Below are 19,624 nucleotides of genomic sequence, written 5' to 3' on the forward strand. Positions count from 1 at the left end.
GTCCCTATCTGTGTAATCTACTACAGTCTCTGAGATATCTGTGCTCCTCCAATTCCGGTCTCTTGAGCATCCCTGATTTGTATCACTCCAGCCTTGGTGGCTGTGCCTTCAGCTGGACCCCAAGCTCTGAAATTCCCTCTGCTGTTCTCTCCTACTTTTAAGATTCTCCTTCAAACTGACCTCTTTAACTGGGCTTTTGGTCACCCTTCCTTATGTCGTTCGGTGTCAGATTTCTTTAACTTACGTGGCTGGGAATCACTTTGGGACCTTTCGTCATTGTTAAAGATGCTAAATCTCACTGAGTATAGTTCCACAGACAGTAACCTCACTGAGGGGGGACCTTGGACGGCGAGAGTGTCACAGATAACGTCAATCCTGTCCTCAGCCAACATCAACACACACCTCGCCCAGCGCGAGTTAAAGCTTCGCCATCAGGAGCAACAACTTGATTTTGACCCCTTCCAGACTGAGGGAGTGCCATTATTTGTTGAGCATTCACTGCTGTCCTAGCTGGAGTGTGAAGTGCTCAGACAACTGGCCCCAACCCTCAGGATCTGAACCCCAATGGTACTTACAGGCTGCTTCATCCACCGATAGTTCATTGGCCAGAATTCCCCCTATCTTACTGAACGCGGGCATCTGAATCCCATACTTCTCAAGCTCGGTCTTCATGTTGTTAATCTCCTCTTCTGTAACCGACAGGATAAATAAAGCAGGAGTTAGGGAGATAAAAACAAAAAACTGTGGATGCTGGAAATCCAAAACAAAAACAGAAATACCTGGAAAAACTCAGCAGGTCTGGCAGCATCGGCGGAGAAGAACAAAGTTGACGTTTCGAGTCCTCATGACCCTTGAAGGGTCATGAGGACTCGAAACGTCAACTTTGTTCTTCTCCGCCGATGCTGCCAGACCTGCTGAGTTTTTCCAGGTATTTCTGTTTTTGTTTAGGAGTTAGGGAGTATGTTTGACCATATTTGACCCTCCCTGCTCACTAACCCTCCAGCTCTCTCACCCCATGCGGTCCCCTGCCTTCTTGTCCCTTCCTGGACTCTGCTGGACCCTGTCCCTCACCCACTCTTCCTCACCCACTCTCCCTCATCCCATCCCCCACTCTCTCACCAACCCTCCCTCCCTTGCACCATGATCCAAATAGAGGATGGTAAATGGGAAGTCACGGAAAGAACTGCCTTGTTGTTGGACGCAGTGACATAAAAGTGGACTCAAAAAACAAACTATGCTCATAATTTCACCCTCTACAGGGTCTCCCCTCTCTCAGAGAAAACTATAATTGAAAATTCACTCACTCCCCAAACCTCTTATCTCCCTCAATCCCAAAATTGGCTGTTTGGAATATTCCCAACTCCCTGAATAGCAGGACTTCCCTTACGGAGCAGGAGCAGAGATTGGGAAGTTGTGGCAGCTGGTGGGAGGGTAATGTTTCGTAAACAGGCTCATTCATTTATGATTTAATGGATCTACATAAAGTCAGCTACAAGTTTCCAGGAACCTCTTTAAGTCTCCACTGTGTTACTTGTTGTGTTTGGCTTTGTTGCATAGATTCTGTATGTGCTCCAACAAAGAGAGAGATTGGCTCTGGTACATGTTTCAAAATTCCTCACGGACTTGGTTTTTGATAAATGTTATCTGTATTTTGCACCCTTGCTGCCCAACCATTAGCCAGACTTGATTAAGAGCTGTGCACTGGAAACAACTGATTAGATAGCAGCCTCATTAACAACCCTAGCAGACTGTTGGCGCTTGGAAAAGCAACCAGATTATTTGCTTGTTTCCTACCTCATCACCTGAAGATGCTGACACTTGTTGGGTTAAGGCCCTATGTGTGCTGCTTGACTTTTGATAAATCATCCCGTGTGGGTCCAGACAGTGAGTGTGGAGGACAGGGAGACCATTGTGATCCAGCCAGATGCCATTCTCCTCCCCACCTGAGGAATGAGTCAGGGCAATGCCTTGACCAATCAGGGTCAAGCTGCCTGATTTAAATTTCAAACAATGCTTGGCAGTTAACGGTCAGTCACCATCACTGGTGCATTCTCCATGGCAATGCCATTTGCCAACCGATCAGCACTCTCTTCACATACAGTATAAATTGTTGTTTTTCCCTTACACTGGTATTCTTGCAAGGTGTCCTGATGAGTGCAAGACAAAAAGCTTAGACATGTCTCTTTTTAGCAACATTCAAGTTCTGTACTACCAAACGACTACCTCCCTACTTTCCAACCATGAATCACTGAACAATAATCCTGCCTGAATTTCCTCCTCCCAGAACAAAGGCCCATCAGCTCAATCTTATCACCCAATTGGTGAGATCAGCTACCATCTTCCCCCCACCACTAAAATTTCAGTATGGAAGGAGGCCATTCATCCCATCAGCCTGTGCTAGTGCTAGCTGTTCATCTGGTGCTATTCTATCTCTATACTCTCTCCTGTTTTCCTCCTGTAGAAGGGATTCCCATCTGCCTGATGCATGGGATCAAATTAGCCTCAGTTGCCTGCAGGTCTGGGAGAGGGTCGAAAACATGATCAGCTGGGCCTCCTAAATTGATCAGATAATCCATTGGTTGAGGAATAAATATTGGCCCAGAACAGTGGAGAGAACTTCCCTGTTCCTCTCTGAATAATGCAGCGTGAGAAGGCAAATGGGGTGTTGGTTTAACATCTCATTTGAAAGATGGCACCTCTGACAGTGCAGCACTCCCTCAGGATTGCACTGGGGGTGTCACAGCCTGGATTTTTATGTTTGAGTTTCTGGAGTGGAGTTTGAACTAACAACCTTCTGACTCAGAGCCAAGGGTGTTTGCACTGGGTCAGGGCAACATCTGGGAATTTTGTGCTCCATATTCGCTCCACCTACTCTTTTGAGGGATAGGTGATAAAAAGATCCCTTTACGTCACCAGATACAACACTGAATCACATCTGGCTCATTATCTTTGTGGAATAGCCATCTCAACATGCCTGCTCACCACCCCACCAACCAACCCCGCTCCTGTTGGGAGTCCCATATGGACAAGTTCTCATGTTCTCTCATAACCACAGCCCGTTAGTACACCCCACTGATGTGAGGACTGGGGGCAGCCCTTCTCCTTCCACACAGTCAGTGTGGACTCAGCCGCGTGGAGCCCAGTCCAGGAGAGTTATCAGAATCTGGTCTAGTTCCTGACCAACAGCACCCTGAACAACAAACCCTCAGGGTGTCCAGCCCCACACCCGTCCTCAGAAATCTCAAGGAAAACCCTCCAAACATGGTCACAGTGGGTGAGCATGGCAGGACCCACAGGCACTACAATCCTCTGAGAACCAATTTGAAATCCAATCCTCGTAATGGGGTGTGCCTGCCTAGGCCAATGCCCCATGTACACCACCCCTGCATACACCACCCCACCACTGGCCCAGATTACCATGTACACCACCTCTGTGTACACTCACACCTTAGCTCAATGTGCCATGTACACCAACCCTCGTATACATACACACACCCTACCTTGTGCACTGTACATGGGTCAATGCAATGTGCTAACATGCTCTGCCAAAGAACACTTGCTATTTATTGAAGATCTTCGCTGTTAATGACAAACTGTGATAAAACTGAAGCATCCTCACCTGTGAAAGCAACTTTCCCATACAGATCTTGAATCTGTGGAGCCAATCCCAGTTTAAAGAGGTACAAACTGCCAAAGGAATGGAGAGGATAAATCAGTGAATATCAGAGCACAGTCCAGGTGCCAGTAACACCACCCAACCCTGTCTCCCTATCCCCAGCCCTCTCTCAGTTTCAGATTGTCTGCTGGCCTCAGTACCACACACATCTGCCCACTGTTCATTGGTCAGTTTGGACAGCGAATCTGATCCAGCCTTCAGCCATTGTTCACATTAACAGATTGTCAAGCGGGTCAGGGTTGGGGGTCCTGGATAGTCATTGGGGCAGGTACCCTGTCTGATATTGCATCTCTGGCAGCAGAGCACATGGCCAGTTAGACAGCCCTACCTTGGGATCCTACACAGCACTGCATGTCTGAGGGACTTTCCTCAGGGCTTAGTCAGGTCTCCAGCCCCGCGGGAGGGGGGGAGCGCGGGAGGGGGGGAGCGCGGGAGGGGGGGAGCGTGGGAGGGGGGGAGCGCGGGAGGGGGGGAGCGCGGGAGGGGGGGAGCGCGGGAGGGGGGGAGCGCGGGAGAGGGGGAGCGCGGGAGAGGGGGAGCGCGGGAGGGGGGGAGCGCGGGAGGGGGGGAGCGCGGGAGGGGGGAGCGCGGGAGGGAGCGCGAGATGAACCTGGACTTCAAGGGTTACATCATAAAAGGAGATTATACAAAACAGGGCTATGGTCTCTAGAAATTAGAAAGTTAAAGAGTAATTTGATGAAAATTTTCAAGATACTAAATGGAACTAATAGAGTAGGTACGGAGAAACTAATTCCACTGATCGGGAAGTCTATGACTGGGAGACCTGGTCTAAAAATTAGAGACAAACCTTTCAGGAGTGGCTTCCCATCATCTCTCGACTTGAGCTCATGCAAAACTCTGCTGCCCTGTACCCCAAAATTCACCCAACACCCCTGTGCTTGCTGACCTACACTGGCTCCTGGTTATGCGTAAGCCACAATTTTAAAATTGTCATTCTGGTTTCAAATCCCTCCATGGCCTCTCCCCTCCCTATCTCAGTAATGTCTTCCAGTCATACAACTCACTGAGATATCTGCACTTCTCTAATTCTGGCCTCTGGTGCATCCTTGATTTGAAAATCTCCATCATTGGCGGCCTTCCCTCAGCTGCCTGGGCCCCAAGCTCTGGAGCTCCCTCCCTAAACCCCTGCGCCTCTCTCTCACTCTCTCTTCCTTTAAGATGCTCCTTAAACCTACCACTTTGACAAAAACTTTTGGTCACCTGTCCTAATATCTCCTTATGTAGTTCGGTGCCAACTTTTGTTCGATAATTCTCCTGTGAAGCACGTTGGGATGTTTTCCCACATTAGAGGTGCTATAAAAATACAAGTTTCTGTTGGGTCTGATGAAGCCTCCCTCCGAAACTCCCTGCACAGGGCAGGATGCTGGGCAAGAGAGCCCGGGTGAGCGGGAGAATAGGAATCTCACAGCAACAGTAAGGGACAAGAGTCCATGACTGGCATTGGCACAACTCTTCACCAGATGTTGTCCTTGGTGTAACCCCATTAGAAAGAGCATAACAGCCATTTGAATAATCAGCCTGGTATTTCCTGATCTGAACCATGTGGCCTGGGTCAGGAATAGCTGCAGCACTGGGAAATGATCAGCCCCAGCACAGGAAATGGCTGGATGAGGACACACTGTTCTTTTATATGCTGGCTCATTACCTCAGCAGCAGTTTATTGCAGGAATTCTCCTCTTTACTCCCACCATTTAAACAGTCTCAATGGGTGCCTTCAGATCGGGGACTCAATTCAGCCATGCTGACGAGAGAGAGAGAGAGAGAGAGAGAGTGCCCCCACCAGCTGCCCAACCTTTTCAATTGTCCTGGAACTTACTCTGTTGAAGGTCCCCTGTGGATATTGCTGCTGTAACCCTCCTCGTGTCTCACTGCACCCCCGTCCTCCCCGCCCTGATTAAACAGCGGCGCCTGTTCCACTAGGGAAACCGGGTCTGAGCTGCGGCAGTGTTGGAGGGACTGCAATCAGCCTCAGTACCCAGGGTTAGAGATGGATACCAACACTGGCGGCAGAGAGAGCGTTGGAAAACTATAGTGTGGACTGGGTTGGGCTCTGATGCTCCCCTGGTTGAACAGTCAGCCAAGACCCCCTAGGTTAACATCTGTCCCATCACTGACAGATGTTTAACCACTTACATGTATGGTTCATGTCAAGAGGCAATACCTGAGAGCATGGATACAGTAGATACATCGTGGCATGTTCTTACGGTCATAGACATCTGTGGTTTCAGGGTAAAAAATCTACATCAAAAGAAACATGTAATTGGTTAATAAAACACTCCATCAAACCTGGCCCATTGGCCACAGTTCAATACCACACATGCAAATTTTCCAGTCACTCTTGAGTATAAATAACTTAGAATGCAATGCAAACTGGAGAATCAGAACACCTGTAACCTCTGACTGACCTTACCCAAAAAAAGGAAAGCCAGTCACTCTATCCCGACCTGAAGTACAATTAAACTTTAACTGACCTCACCCAGTGTTTACTGCTCCTTTAATGCTGCATGAGCAATGTTACAGGAGGTCAGCTAGCAGATCTTCTGTACAGCGTTTACTTCTTGCTTCACATTAATCTCTACTTCTGGTTATGCTTTTCAAATTAAATTCTGTTTACCCCTCGTTATTATTAAACTTGGTGCCGTCCAACTCACCTTCAGCAATGCCATGGGATGGCAGTTAGCACATGAAAAAAAATTCCCATCCTCTGTCGCTAACATGCCTGTCAAAAGGTCCACATTTTGTTACACACGCTAAAACGACATTAAAACATGAAAACCCGGGATTTAATTCTGGATTCTTCTGCCCTGGGACCTGAAATTTACAGACAGTTGTAATGACCCGAGTTTACCAGTCGGGATGGTAGAAGCTACCATAGTCTAAGAAACGTTGCTATCTCAGAGGGTCTCAGAGCGGGAGAAGAATATAGAGGTAGGGAGGAGGGGGGGGGAAAGAGGCCCTGGTGGGACTTGGGATTTGAAAATCAGGATTATTTTTCAAATAAGGAAGATTTTAAAGCTGAAACGTTGGCAGAGCAAGAGCCAATGTAGGTCTGTGAGCACAGACGTGATGCATCAACAGGACTTGGTGCAAATTAGGAGACTGGCAGTAGAGTTTTGGACGAATTCAAGTTTACGGAGGGTGGGAGGTGGGAGGCTGGCCAGGCATGTAGAAGTGACAAAGGTGTCGATGAGGGTTTCAGCAGCAGCAGATAGACTGAGGCAGGAGTGGAGATGGATGATGTAATAGAGGTGGAAGCAGGCAGTCTTGCTGATAATAAGAACGTTGAGCCAGAAGCTTGTCTCGTGGGATAAGTAAGGTACAGAGGCTGTGAACTGCCTGATTCAGGACACTGAAATTACAGTTTGTATCAGGTATTTAAGTTGTACATGAATAGTATTGCTTACTTAAAGAAAACAACTTTAGAAAGCTTATCACAGACATAAGAGCAAATTAACAAAGCAAAATCAACGGGCTACACATATACTACATACAGAAACCCAGAGAATGGCAGCCAATACCACATTGATGAAACAATCCAAACTGGCACTGAACTCACAAGGATCAGTCACCAGCCACTAAGCACGAAATGCAAAATGAATCCCAGCCATTCCGGAAATATGAAAAGATGCAGTGAAATAGAGGGTGCGGAAGCCAGACGAGGAATGCATCAAGTTTGGGTGCGATGCCCCCACAGTCAAATAGCCTAACTATCAGACTCATACTTGGGTGAGAAATGGGGATCAATAACGCCCTGTCGTTCCAAATACCAGCATCTTAAGAGGAGAAAACTGAAATATGTATATATATTTTAAAATCAGACAGAGAAACCTTCTTTGGATTTCGAATTCTATGACACTTGTTCAACTCTCTTTTAGCTAACTGGCTTAAAAATAAAGCTGCTGTCTGTCCTTTGGAGGGTGAATTGAGAGTGCTGGGCAGTAGCCAAGGTTAATGCGGTCTGATGGAATTCCAGTATTTTCAGGGCGTGGTGCAAATGCCAGGGAAGGAAGTTTCCATGAATATTATTCTGGAAAAAAGACGAGAGAGGGAGAGTAAACAGGAAGAGGAGGTTCAGAACAAAAACCTGTCAATGTTGGAAATCTGAACTAAAAGCAGAAAATATTGGAAACCAACATTAGCAAAAGGAAGAGGCAGGTTGAAACATTTGTATTTTTGCCGTACAGCCCTCTCCTTATTTGTTGTTTTCTTTGCTCAGGCACTGACAGAATTTGTTCGTTTCCTTTCATCACTGCCTGTTTCATCTGCACAGAAACAGGAGCACGGCAGAGTGGGTGTGCGCCCTCTGACTGAATAAAACTAACCCTTACCTTGGGCAGCCCGATATTTGACATTGCATTAAACCACTGGATGGTGTTGTCTGTGTGACGGAAGTGGAGTCCGGTCGCCTGTGTTTCAATGGAAAAAAATGAAAAGACATGAAGGGAAATCTTTAAGTTTCTTCAAAAGGCCAGCGTACTAAGTCACAAACAGCAGAAAAAGGACATGATTCGTCCCAGGCCTGTGCTGATTACAGCACAGAAACTGGCCATTTGGCCCAACTGGTCCATGCTAGCATTTATGCCCCACACAACAATCCACCCACTCCTCTTCATCTCATCCTATTGGTATTCCCTTCTATTCCTTCCTCCCTCATGTGCTTATCCAGTTTCCCCTTAAACGTATCTATACTATTCACCCCAGCCACTTCCTGTGGCAGGGAGTTCCACATTCCCACCACCACTCTGGGTAAAGAAGTTACTCCTGAATTCCCTACTGGATTTATTAGTGACTACCTTGTATTTATGGCCCCTAGTTTTGGATTCACCTATAAGTGGAATTTGCCCAAATTTATTCCATTACAGTGAGAGAAAATGTCAGTACATAACCCAGTCAGTTAGTGCTCAATTTGAATCACTGTTCCAGAGCTCGAACTCACAGCACCTCCAGTCTCTATCGATAGTTTTCTGCTGTGATTTCTCAGCGAAAGCTATTCCCCAGAGATCCCCGAGCACGTGCAGTTGAGCAGGTTACCTTGTATCTGGTTTGTTCACAGTCGTAGATCTTTTTGCGCGAGACCACTTTTGGGCTGAAGAAGTTGCCAAGTTTGGCAAGATACACTCCATTTCTCAGCCCTTCCTCTAGCTCAGTTGTTGGAGGCAGTTCCTCGTCCAAACATGCTTCCATCCAGCTGAAACACAGAAGCAGAGAGCATCATTTAATTGAGGAATCCCAGGTGAAGGTTCAAGGCCCACAGAATAGGGAGGACAGAGGCCAGTGGCTTGGTGATGCCAAGCTTGGTACTTAGAACATCTTTAGATTGCAGCAGGAAGGGGCGGGAAAACAGAAAGATGAGGGGGTTAACAGCTTTGCAATCCTGAATCAACTGAGAGTAGGAGATGATAAGAGTTTAGGGAGATGGGGAGGGAGATGGGGAGGGAGATGGGGAGGGAGATGGGGAGGGAGATGGGGAGGGAGATGGGGAGGGAGATGGGGAGGGAGATGGGGAGGGAGATGGGGAGGGAGATGGGGAGGGAGATGGGGAGGGAGATGGGGAGGGAGATGGGGAGGGAGATGGGGAGGGAGATGGGGAGGGAGATGGGGAGGGAGATGGGGAGGGAGATGGGGAGGGAGATGGGGAGGGAGATGGGGAGGGAGATGGGGAGGGAGATGGGGAGAGAGATGGGGAGAGAGATGGGGAGAGAGATGGGGAGAGAGATGGGGAGAGAGATGGGGAGAGAGATGGGGAGAGAGATGGGGAGAGAGATGGGGAGAGAGATGGGGAGAGAGATGGGGAGAGAGATGGGGAGAGAGATGGGGAGAGAGATAGGGAGAAAAACACAGAAAAAGAGGGAGATAAGTTAGATGATGGAGGTGAGAGAATACTGTCCATCTGCTGAGATACAGTTTCTGTATCTCATCAAGAAGTGTGAGAGAGAGAATCGAAAACAGTGGAGAAACACTCAAGTATTGAACCGGCTGGGTTTTCTGGAAGGTCTGAATCAGACAGAGAGCAGCATGGACAGAGGGACAGTACAAGACAGCATGGAGTACTTCACAGTGAAGGAGGAGAACATGAGGTGACCAGCCCAGCTCCAAGCCCTTCCCTGTTACCACGGAAACAGTGCAGTGCTCAACATGGTGAGAAGAAACTAAATTCAAACCTTAGTTTTACATGAAAGAAGGTATTTTTGAAATACTGAAAGCAAGATGTTCAGAAACACTTTGGCCAGTATGGAACTGAACTACAGAAACGAGGAAGGCCACAGGTCAAATCTTGGAGTGGGAACACATAACAAAAAAATAAAATTCAAAAAAGGGAGGGGGTTTAGTGACCAAATCCCCCCTCCCCAGTGACCCCCACATAGGAGTGTTCTCATGTGGACATTGGGTTTAAAGGAGGATTGAGCTTAGCTGTTGATGCTGTGATAATCCCCCCATGGTTGAAGGTCCTCCACTCACATCTGAGGAGCTGCTGTGTGCCTTTGGAGGGATAACTGACACAGGTTGTAGATAGAGCCAACACCTTCAGGGAGGGGAAGGGCAACGATGAGGAGAAGGAGACACACAAGAAGCTTTGGTGGGAAAGGTTAGCAGTGTGTGCATATTGGCTCTGTACTCCCAGTAGACACTGCATTGCCATATTACAAGTTAATTAAGCTCATTAGGAGCTCTACTGTTCAGGTGTTATTAATGCACAGCAAGACAGGCTGACTCTCATGTAGGTTTTACTCTGAACATACAGACCAGTTATTTTTTTTTTATTTCATTCTTGGGATATGGCAAGGCCACCATTTTGTTACCCATCCCTAGTTGCCCTAGTGATGGTGAGCTGCCTTCTTGATACGCTGCAGCCGGTGTGGTGAAGATGCTGACCGGTAAGCAGTTCCAGGAGCTCCATAAAGAAAAGGCTGGCATTTCCCTGGACAGTGAAAGGTTGTGGTGCAAGAATGAATCCCAAGGGAGTCTCCTCTTTAATTTGTTGGCAGATGATAAAGGAAATTTGAGAAGTGAGCACAGCACACAATCTTCCGCTTGTGTTTGCTGTAGGGTTTTGGGCGTAGGTCTTATTGAAGTCTTTGTAGTCTTAGGTGTATTTGCTGACTAACAGAAACTATATACATAGATACAGGAAAAGGTCCAAGCTTGGAACTGTGTCCATGTTTGCTTCTACACACAGATCTGTCCAACACTACACTGCACCCTAGGTGTGGGTTATGTGTTCTCTGAAATCACTGTGTGGGCAGAACTGTACTCAGTCCCACATTAACCCTTTATGTGACAGACCCTTAAACAACAGTGTCCATTCTCGGTACAGAGACACTGGGGCCTTTACGAGAAGGTACATGCAGTTTGACGGAAAGTGCTGGAAACGTACAGTAGGTCAGTCAGCATTTGAAAAGGGGAAATAAAAGCAGGCTAACACTTTGTTCTCTCTCCTCCTTTAAGATGCTCCTTAAACCTATATCTCCTCATGTGAACTATGAACAGAAAACTAAAACACCACAGCAGGTCAGTCAGTCTCTGAGTGAGGAGAAATAGGTGTTGAGGTCTTTGTTAAAACTGGTCTCCACGTGAAACATGATCCAAACTTACTTCTTTAAGATGCCCCGAGACCTGTTGTGTATTTGCAGGAATTCAGGGTTTATTTCCCTTGCGGTGTTTGGTACAATTGCCCTGCTAACCCCCAAAAAATAATCAACACCAGTAAAATGATGCTTTTCTTTGTTGTTAACGAAATGCCACAAAATCAGGGCTTTGGAATGTGTCGATAATCACAGAGGCAAAAAGGCAGCCACATTCCCACTGATAAAATTCGAGTCACTGAGAACCCAGTGTGATTGCAGGGAGTGGTTTGATAACAAGCTGCTCTCTGTCTGTTAAGAGGGTCAACAGCAGCAGAACCAGTCTGACAACCCGCCCAATAACACCAATTACTCCTCACTGCACTGCAACTTTCCAGTGACATTATTCAGCCTGTATATACCGGGAGAGCACAGCAGCCAACTCCCCCAGCTCAGATCACAGCTGTTGCCGGCCCCCAGCTTCCTGGTTTTGGGTTGGGTTGGGTTGGGTGGTGGGGGTGCAGGGCAGGTGGGGGTGTTGGGGAAGAAAGGAGGCTCTCGGGACAACTTGACACATCCATACAAAACATCTTTCCAAATAAGGAGAATCTAGGAACTGTGGAGGAACAGGGAGAATTAGGGGTCCAAGTACAGAAATCACTGAAAATTGGCAGGCAGGTAGAAATAATTAAAAAGACAAATATAAATTGGTCTTTATCTGAAGGGGTCTGGAATACAAAAGGGGCTGTACAGAGATCTGGTTAGACTCCATCTGTAGTAACTACATTCCATTTTGGGCACCACACCTCATGAAGGATATAATGATCGGGGGGGGGGAGGGGGGAGGCCAGAACAGATTCACCAGGATACGACTGGGATCAAAAGGGTTAAATTATGGGAATAGGTTACACAGGCTCAGTTTATACAGAAAACAGCAGATTAAGAGGTGATCTAACTGGGGTCTTTAAGATGATTGAAGGTTTTGATAGGGTTGATAGAAAGAAACAATTTCTTCTGGTTGGAGGAGTCCAGACATGGAGGAGAATCTTAAAATTGGAGCCAGGCCATTAGGAGGCGATATCAGGAAGTTTGACACAAAGGCCAGTGAGAATCTGGAACACTCTCTGCCAAAAAGCTGCTGAGACTTCGGGGAGAGTGTCAGGTGGTCAATTTTTCTTATTCATTTACAAGATGAGGGCGTCGCTGGCTAGGCCAGCATTTATTGCCCATCCCTAATTGTCCTTGAGAAGGTGGGGAGCTGCCTTCTTGAACCGCTGCAGTTCATGTGATGTAGGTACACCCACAGTGCTGTTAGGGAGGGAGTTCCACAATTTTGACCCAGTGGCAGTGAAGGAACGGCGAAATATTTCCAAGTCAGGATGGTGAGTGACTTGGAGGGCAACTTCCAGGTGGTGGTGTTCCCATCTATCTGCTGCCCTTGTCCTTCTAGATGGTAGTGGTTGAGAGTTTGGAAGGTGCTGTTTAAAGAGCCTTGGTGAGTTCCTACCGTGCATCTTGTAGATGGTACACACTGCTGCTACTGTACATCGGTGGTGGAGGAATCAATGTTTGTGGAAGGGGTGCCAATCAAGCGGGCTGCTTTGTCTTGGATGGTGTCAAGCCTACCGAGTGTTGTTGGAGCTACACTCATTCAGACAAGTGGAGAGTATTCCATCACGCTCCTGACTTGTGCCTTGTAGATGGTGGACAGGCTTTGGGGAGTCAGGAGGTTGAGTGACTTGCCGCAGGATTCCCAGCCTATGACTTGCTCTTGTAGCCACAATATTTACATGGCTAGTCCGGTTCAGTTTCTGGTCAATGGTAAGCCCCTAAGTATGTTGGTAGTGGGGGATTCAGCGATGGTAATGCCACTGAATTTCCTTCACTGTCGCTGGGTCAACTGAGATTGATAGATTATTGGGTAAGAGTATTAAGGGTTACATTGAATGGCAGAAAGACAAGAGGGGCTAAATGACCTCCAGCTGTTCGGAAATCATTTCACAAGGAGGGTGAGGGGAGAGAACAGGTGTGGGAAATATTAGTCAAGGTTACAAACATGAAGGGCCAGCATGATGTTGCTGTACAATTACACCTCAATCCGGTTATGGGTGCTCTAGCCGCCTTGGCCAGTGAAGGGGTACGTGTGTTGGCCTGTAGAATGTTCTCCGAGAGCAGAAACACAAGGTCATGGCAGTTCTGGCCATTCAGCCCACACGTCCCAAACTCCAACTAGTGCTTTGACCTGCAACAAAATGGGGATAACTCCCTCTCCCTGGGAGCTTCGGACAGTTCCACATACTGAAGATTTCTGCTCCAGGAGCTTTTCAAATTGTCTTTGCGGATTTCCCTAGTGATTGCCCAGGAGACAGAGACCAGATCTGGTGTGGGTCGAGATATTCAGGCCAGAAGGGTCCAGGTTTTATCCCTAGTGTGAGTTAAGAAGGTTGATAACTGGAGTGAGGGTAGGGGTGCTATAGTGGTCTGAGTGGTCAGGGTAGGGGGGGGGTTCAGATTACCGCTCCCAATTGATTTTCAATGACCCTCAGCTAGAAGGTGCTTGCCTGTTGATGTCAGGTGGCAATTGGATCAGATGTGCTACCTCTGTGGGTGAATAGCTGGTAAAACGCACAGTCATGGCAGCGTGGGTGGGGAGAGACACCTGATCCAACTAAATCCAGCAGCAGCCAGGGTCCCCAGGTCCGGAGGAAACAGTGTGTGTGTGTGTGTGTGTGTGTATGTATATAAATCATAGCGTCGATGTGTGCTTTATGACTTTTATGGTTTTAAGCTTTGCGTCAGAAATTAACAAGGTTAGTAGGTCACGTAGGAGTGATGAAAAATTCTGCCTCTTTATGCTGATTTAACAGGTTCAAGGATGAGAAGCAGATTGAAACTTGTGGTTACTCTACATGAGCAGGTCTCTTGATCGGCGGGGTCTGAGGTCCTTGCGGGGGCGAGGCTGCCAAAAATGGAGAGAGCAGTCAGGAAGCTTCAGCTTTGAGCCAACCTGCATGTCATCCAGGCAGCTCCCAGATGTCAACAGCAGAAAAGGGTTTCAGTTTAAAAAAATTGTTGGTGGTAAGATTGCGGAAACTTCACTCAGCAAACACAATGCGAGTACAGACACCACAAAACACCGGGAAGGTGATGACAATCTTCCACAAGTTTTGCTGAATTCTCACCGATAAACCTTCGTCTGTCTATCGGCTCTCAAACCAAAAAACAAGTTTCAGGGCGTGTCACTCCTGATCTCTTTTTCTCTCTCTCTCTCTCTCTTTGCTGAAACTGCATTATCTGGAAGTGTTGAGATCTACCCCAGGAGAAAGAGAATGAAAACTTGCATTTATATAGCACCTCCCACAGCCTCAGGACATAAAGCACTTCAGAGCCAATTAAATGCCTTCTGGAAGGGTAATCACGGTTGCTAATTTGGCAGCCAATTTGCACACAGCAAGCACACTCACCTCGCAGTCAGAGGCTGTGGGTAAAAGTCTAACTCCAGAGGCCTGAGCAGAAGACCTAGGCTATCGGTTCACTGCAGTGCTGGAGGGAGTGCTGCACTGTCGGAGGTGCCACCTTACAGATAAGATCTTAAACGGAGACCCCCATCTGCCCTCTCAGGTGGGCGCAAAAGACCCCACAGCACTATTTCAAAGAAAAGCAGGGGAGTTCTTCCTGATGTCTAGGCTAATAGTTATCCCTCAACCAACACCAGTAAAACAGATTATCTGATCATTTATCTCCTTGCTGTCTGTGGGGGCTTGCTGTGTAAAAAGTGGCTGCTGCATTTTCCTGTTACAATAGTAACTACACTTCAAAATAATTTCATTGGTCATGAAGCACTTTGCAATGTCCTCAGGATGTGAAAGGTGCCCTATAGATACAAGTCCTCCTCCTCTTTAACAAAGAAGCTCAAATTTTTATTGGGCCCGTTTGGATCCCGCTACATAGATGTCTTTAAACCCTGCCTGCACCCACTCCTAATAAACAGCATCACCAATACCATGTTCCTCACACACAGTAAAAAAACTTCTCTCACACTTCACCATCGGCAGCAGTTGAACACAGTGGATAACAAGGAGGGGGAAAAGGAAGGGGAATGGAGCGCTGGCACTGGGAACCAAAAAAATGGTCAGAGTTAGAGGAGCAGGGAAAGAAAGTGAGGGGCAAGGGGCAGTCCAGTGTTACATGGTTGAGGTGTATATAGATGGACAGGAAGGTGGGAGAAATTATGATGGCGGGATGATGTGGGACTACTTTACTCTCGTTGACCCTTGCCCTTTCACCCTCACCTGACCCAGTGCAGTTGGCTCTGCCTTATCCACTCGAGTGGATTGGATCAGGCAAAAAGCTTTTTTTTTATTCTTTCACGGGGTGTGAGCGTTGCTGGCTGTGCCAGCATTTATTTCCCATCCTTAATTGCTCAAGGAGTTGGTGGTGAGCCACCGCCTTGAACCGCTGCAGTCCATGTGGCGTAGCTACACCCACAGTGCTGTTAGGGAGGGAGTTCCAGGATTTTAACCCGGTGACAGTGAAGGAACGGCGATATATTTCTAAGTCAGGATGGTGAGTGGCTTGGAGGGGAACTTGCAGATGGTGGTGTTCCCATCTGTCTGCCATCCTTGTCCTTCTAGTTTGGGAGGTGTTGTTGAAGGAGCCTTGGTGAGTTGCTGCAGTGTATCTTGTAGATGGTACACACTGCTGCCACTGTGCGTCAGTGATGGAGGGAGTGAATGTTGATGGCGATGAATGGGGTGCCAATCAAGCAGGCTGCTTTGTCCTGGATGGTGTTGAGCTTCGAGTGTTGTGGGAGCTACACTCATCCAGGCAAGTGGAGAATATTCCATCACACTCCTGACTTGTGCCTTGTAGATGGTGGACAGGCTTTGGGGAGTCAGGTGGTGAGCTACTTGCTGCAGAATTCCCAGCCTCTGACCTGCTCTTGTAGCCACAGCATTTACATTTTACAGTTCAGTTTCTGGTCAATGGTAACCCCCACTTTGTTGATAGTGGTAATGTCATTGAATGTCAAGGGAGACAGTTGGATTCTCTCTTGTTGGTTACGGTCATTGTCTGAAACATGTCTGGCACAAATGTTACTTGCCACTTATCTGCCCAAGTCTGAATGCTGTCCAGGTCTTGCTACTTATGGGCACAGACTGCTTTAGTATGAGGAGTATTGAATGGTGCTGAACATTGTGCAATCATCAGCGAACATCCCCAATTCTGACCTTATGATGGAGGGAAGGTCATTGATGAAGCAGCTGAAATTGGTTGGGCCTAGGACACTACCCTAAGGAACTCCTGCAGCAATGTCCCAGGACTGAGATGACCAACCTCCAACAACCACAACCATCTTCCTTTGTGTCAGGTGTGACTCCAACCAGTGGCGAGCTTTCCCTCGATTCCTATCGACTCCAGTTTTGCTAGGGCTCCTTGATTCCACACTTGGTCAAATATTGCCTCGATGTCAAAGGCAGTCAGTCACTCACACCTCATTTCAGATGAACTGAGTTTGTAAAGTTACACATCTGGTGTAGATGCGAGATTACAGATCTTATCATCAAACTACAGCAAGGTGCAGGGAATGTGACATCATCCCCCTAACAACAGGAAGCCAAGAAAAACTGCACAGGCCAGAAAAGACCCTGGTTCATGTTTAACTCATTCCTTCCCATGACCTTCAAATAGTGGAACCAATCAAAATGCGCTTAAAAGCCCAAGCTTGGTGGGCAGACAGAAAGGTGGAGTCGAGGTCATAATCAGATCAGCCGTGCTCTTATCAAATGGCAGAGCAGGCTCGAGAGGCTGAATGGCCTACTCCTAATTCTGGTGTCTTCCTGTGTCACTGATCTGGCTGATATCATTGTCTTGTATTTTTTTCTAAGCTCAAGTGCTACAATATGGAAAAACCCCAACAGCTCAGAATTCTGAAAATATTCATGAACTTGACATTTAATTCTAGCCATGAGCGCACCAACCACAATGGCAACGGGTCAGGAAAAGACTCAGCACCAACAGATTGAGATGTCAGAGTAGACAGAGAATTTCAGCTCAGCACAAAGCGTACACTCGGGTGTTTCTCTCCTCTCTCCCTGCAGGGTTAAAGTGATGGTGGCTCCAGTAAAAACTGCTTTTATAGGATCCCATTGCCACTGGTCTTGGGCAGCTGCTGACAACACCAACCCCAGCTGCCAAGTTCACCAAAGCCAGCAACACTAAATAGAAATTCAGACAGCAGCAAGACAGGTTCAAATGTGCTTTTAAAAAAAAAAATTAATCCTTGGCAGAGCATCGCTGACAAAGAGATGCTCACTGACTTCTGCTCCTGGGATCCACAAAGAGTTGGACCACACCAACTTACCTCCCAGCTATTAATTCTGAAACCTTTGTTAGCTCCTAGGCTCCACTACTCCATTGCTCTGCTGGTTAGCCTACCACTCTTCCACCTTTCCTCCAACCCTCGCGATCTCTGTGTTCTTCTAATTCTGATCTCTTGCTCTTTCCCCAATTTTAATCCCTCCACCATTGGTGGTCGTACCTTCAATTGCCGCGGCCCTGGCTCGGGAATTCCCTCCCAAAACCTCTCTCCCCTCCTTTAAGGCGTGCCTTAAAACCTGCCTCTTTGGCTAGGTCATCCACCCTGATATCTTACGAAGCTTGGAGTCAATTTTTGTTTGATAACACTCCTGCAAAGCGCCTTGGGACGTTTTGCTATATTAAAAAGGCGCTATATAAACGAAAGTTTTGCTTTTGAGCATGCAGTTGCACTGGTGCGCAGAAAAGATTCGTGAGAATGGTTCCAGGGATGAGTAACTTCGGTTACGTAGAAAGACTGGAGAAATTAGGACTGCTTTCCTCAGAGAAAAGAGGGCTGAGAGGAGATTTGACAGAGGTATTCAAAATCATGATAGTCTGGACAGAGTCGGTAAGGGGAAACTGTTCCCACAGGTGGAAGTATTGTGAATGAGAGGTTACAGATTTAAAGTAACTGGTAAAAGAAGCAAAAAGGTGACATGAGATAGAACTTTTTTTTTTTACACAGCATGGTTATGGTCTAGAATACACTGTTTGAGAGCGTGGTGAAGGCAGGTTCAATCAATGCATTTGGAAGGGAATTAGACTGTTCTTTGAAAAGGAAGAATGTACAGGCCTATGGAGAGAAAGCAGGAGAATGGCACTAGGTGAATTTCACATTCAGAGAGATGGAGCAGACACAATGGGTCGAATGGCCTCCACAGAAAAGTTACGGCACAGAAAGAGGCCATTTGTTGAAAGTTCATTCACGGGATGTGGGCTGCACTGGCTGGGTCAGCATTTAGTGCCCATCCCTAGTTGCCCTTGAGAAGGTGGTGGTGAGCTGCCTTCAGCCCATCGCGTCTGTGCCAGCCAGAAGAAGATGAAAAGGAAACTAGCCGCTCATTTTAATCCCGCTTTCCAGCACCTGGTCCGAAGCCTTGCAGGGATCGGCATCTGAACAGCTGTAACAAGTAGCTTTTAAATGTGTTGAGCATTTCAGCCACAGCCACCGATTTAGGCAGTGAATTCCTCCTTCTATGCATAATGATTTTGAGCGTGTGTAATGGGGGAGCTGAGGAATTGCTCAGGTTTGAGGTTTTGGGGAAGGAGGGTGACTTTAACACAGCAAAGACACATTTATAAACAAAAAGGATTTTTGATCTTCAGAGCGAGATTAAGAAGCAGTGGGAGAAGGAAACTTTGCTGATGGTTGGTTGATTCACACATTCCATAGTTACTTCAACTGTAAGCGTTGACATCATTCTGCACCAATGAAATCCATGCATTGATTATACGATTCATGTACAACTATTTTTAGACAGGTCTGTTAGTGCACACTTACTCATCATCCTGAGAGAGAGAGAGAGAGGCACAGAGAGAGAGGTGGGGCGGGGTGGGGTAGGAGGCCGAGAGAGAGAGAGAGAGAGAGAGAGGGGGGAAGAGGCCGAGAGAGAGAGAGAGAGAGAGAGAGGGGGGAAGAGGCCGAGAGAGAGAGAGAGAGAGAGAGAGAGAGGGGGGAAGAGGCCGAGAGAGAGAGAGAGAGAGAGAGGGGGGAAGAGGCCGAGAGAGAGAGAGAGAGAGAGAGGGGGGAAGAGGCCGAGAGAGAGAGAGAGAGAGAGAGGGGGGAAGAGGCCGAGAGAGAGAGAGAGAGAGAGAGGGGGGAAGAGGCCGAGAGAGAGAGAGAGAGAGAGAGAGAGGGGGGAAGAGGCCGAGAGAGAGAGAGAGAGAGAGAGAGAGGGGGAAGAGGCCGAGAGAGAGAGAGAGAGAGAGAGAGGGGGGAAGAGGCCGAGAGAGAGAGAGAGAGAGAGAGAGGGGGAAGAGGCCGAGAGAGAGAGAGAGAGAGAGA

The 19,624-nt window shown here is 47.5% G+C and overlaps 1 protein-coding gene across 2 annotated transcripts in view; it reads right to left on the reverse strand.

The window, feature by feature from the left end:
* iqgap1 (IQ motif containing GTPase activating protein 1) overlaps positions 1-19,624 on the reverse strand; it is a 110,542-nt gene that overhangs the window by 63,039 nt on the left and 27,879 nt on the right. For both annotated transcript variants that reach the window (XM_078532386.1, XM_078532385.1), the window contains exons 3-7: positions 8,729-8,885; positions 8,026-8,103; positions 5,859-5,935; positions 3,620-3,687; positions 576-689 (exon numbers count right to left, since the gene is read on the reverse strand). In XM_078532386.1, coding sequence (XP_078388512.1) covers positions 576-689; positions 3,620-3,687; positions 5,859-5,935; positions 8,026-8,103; positions 8,729-8,885 — 494 coding nt within the window. The remainder of the gene's footprint in view (positions 1-575; positions 690-3,619; positions 3,688-5,858; positions 5,936-8,025; positions 8,104-8,728; positions 8,886-19,624) is intronic.

This window comes from Cetorhinus maximus, chromosome 30, assembly GCF_964194155.1.
Source record: "Cetorhinus maximus chromosome 30, sCetMax3.hap1.1, whole genome shotgun sequence".
Taxonomy (NCBI): domain Eukaryota; kingdom Metazoa; phylum Chordata; class Chondrichthyes; order Lamniformes; family Cetorhinidae; genus Cetorhinus; species Cetorhinus maximus.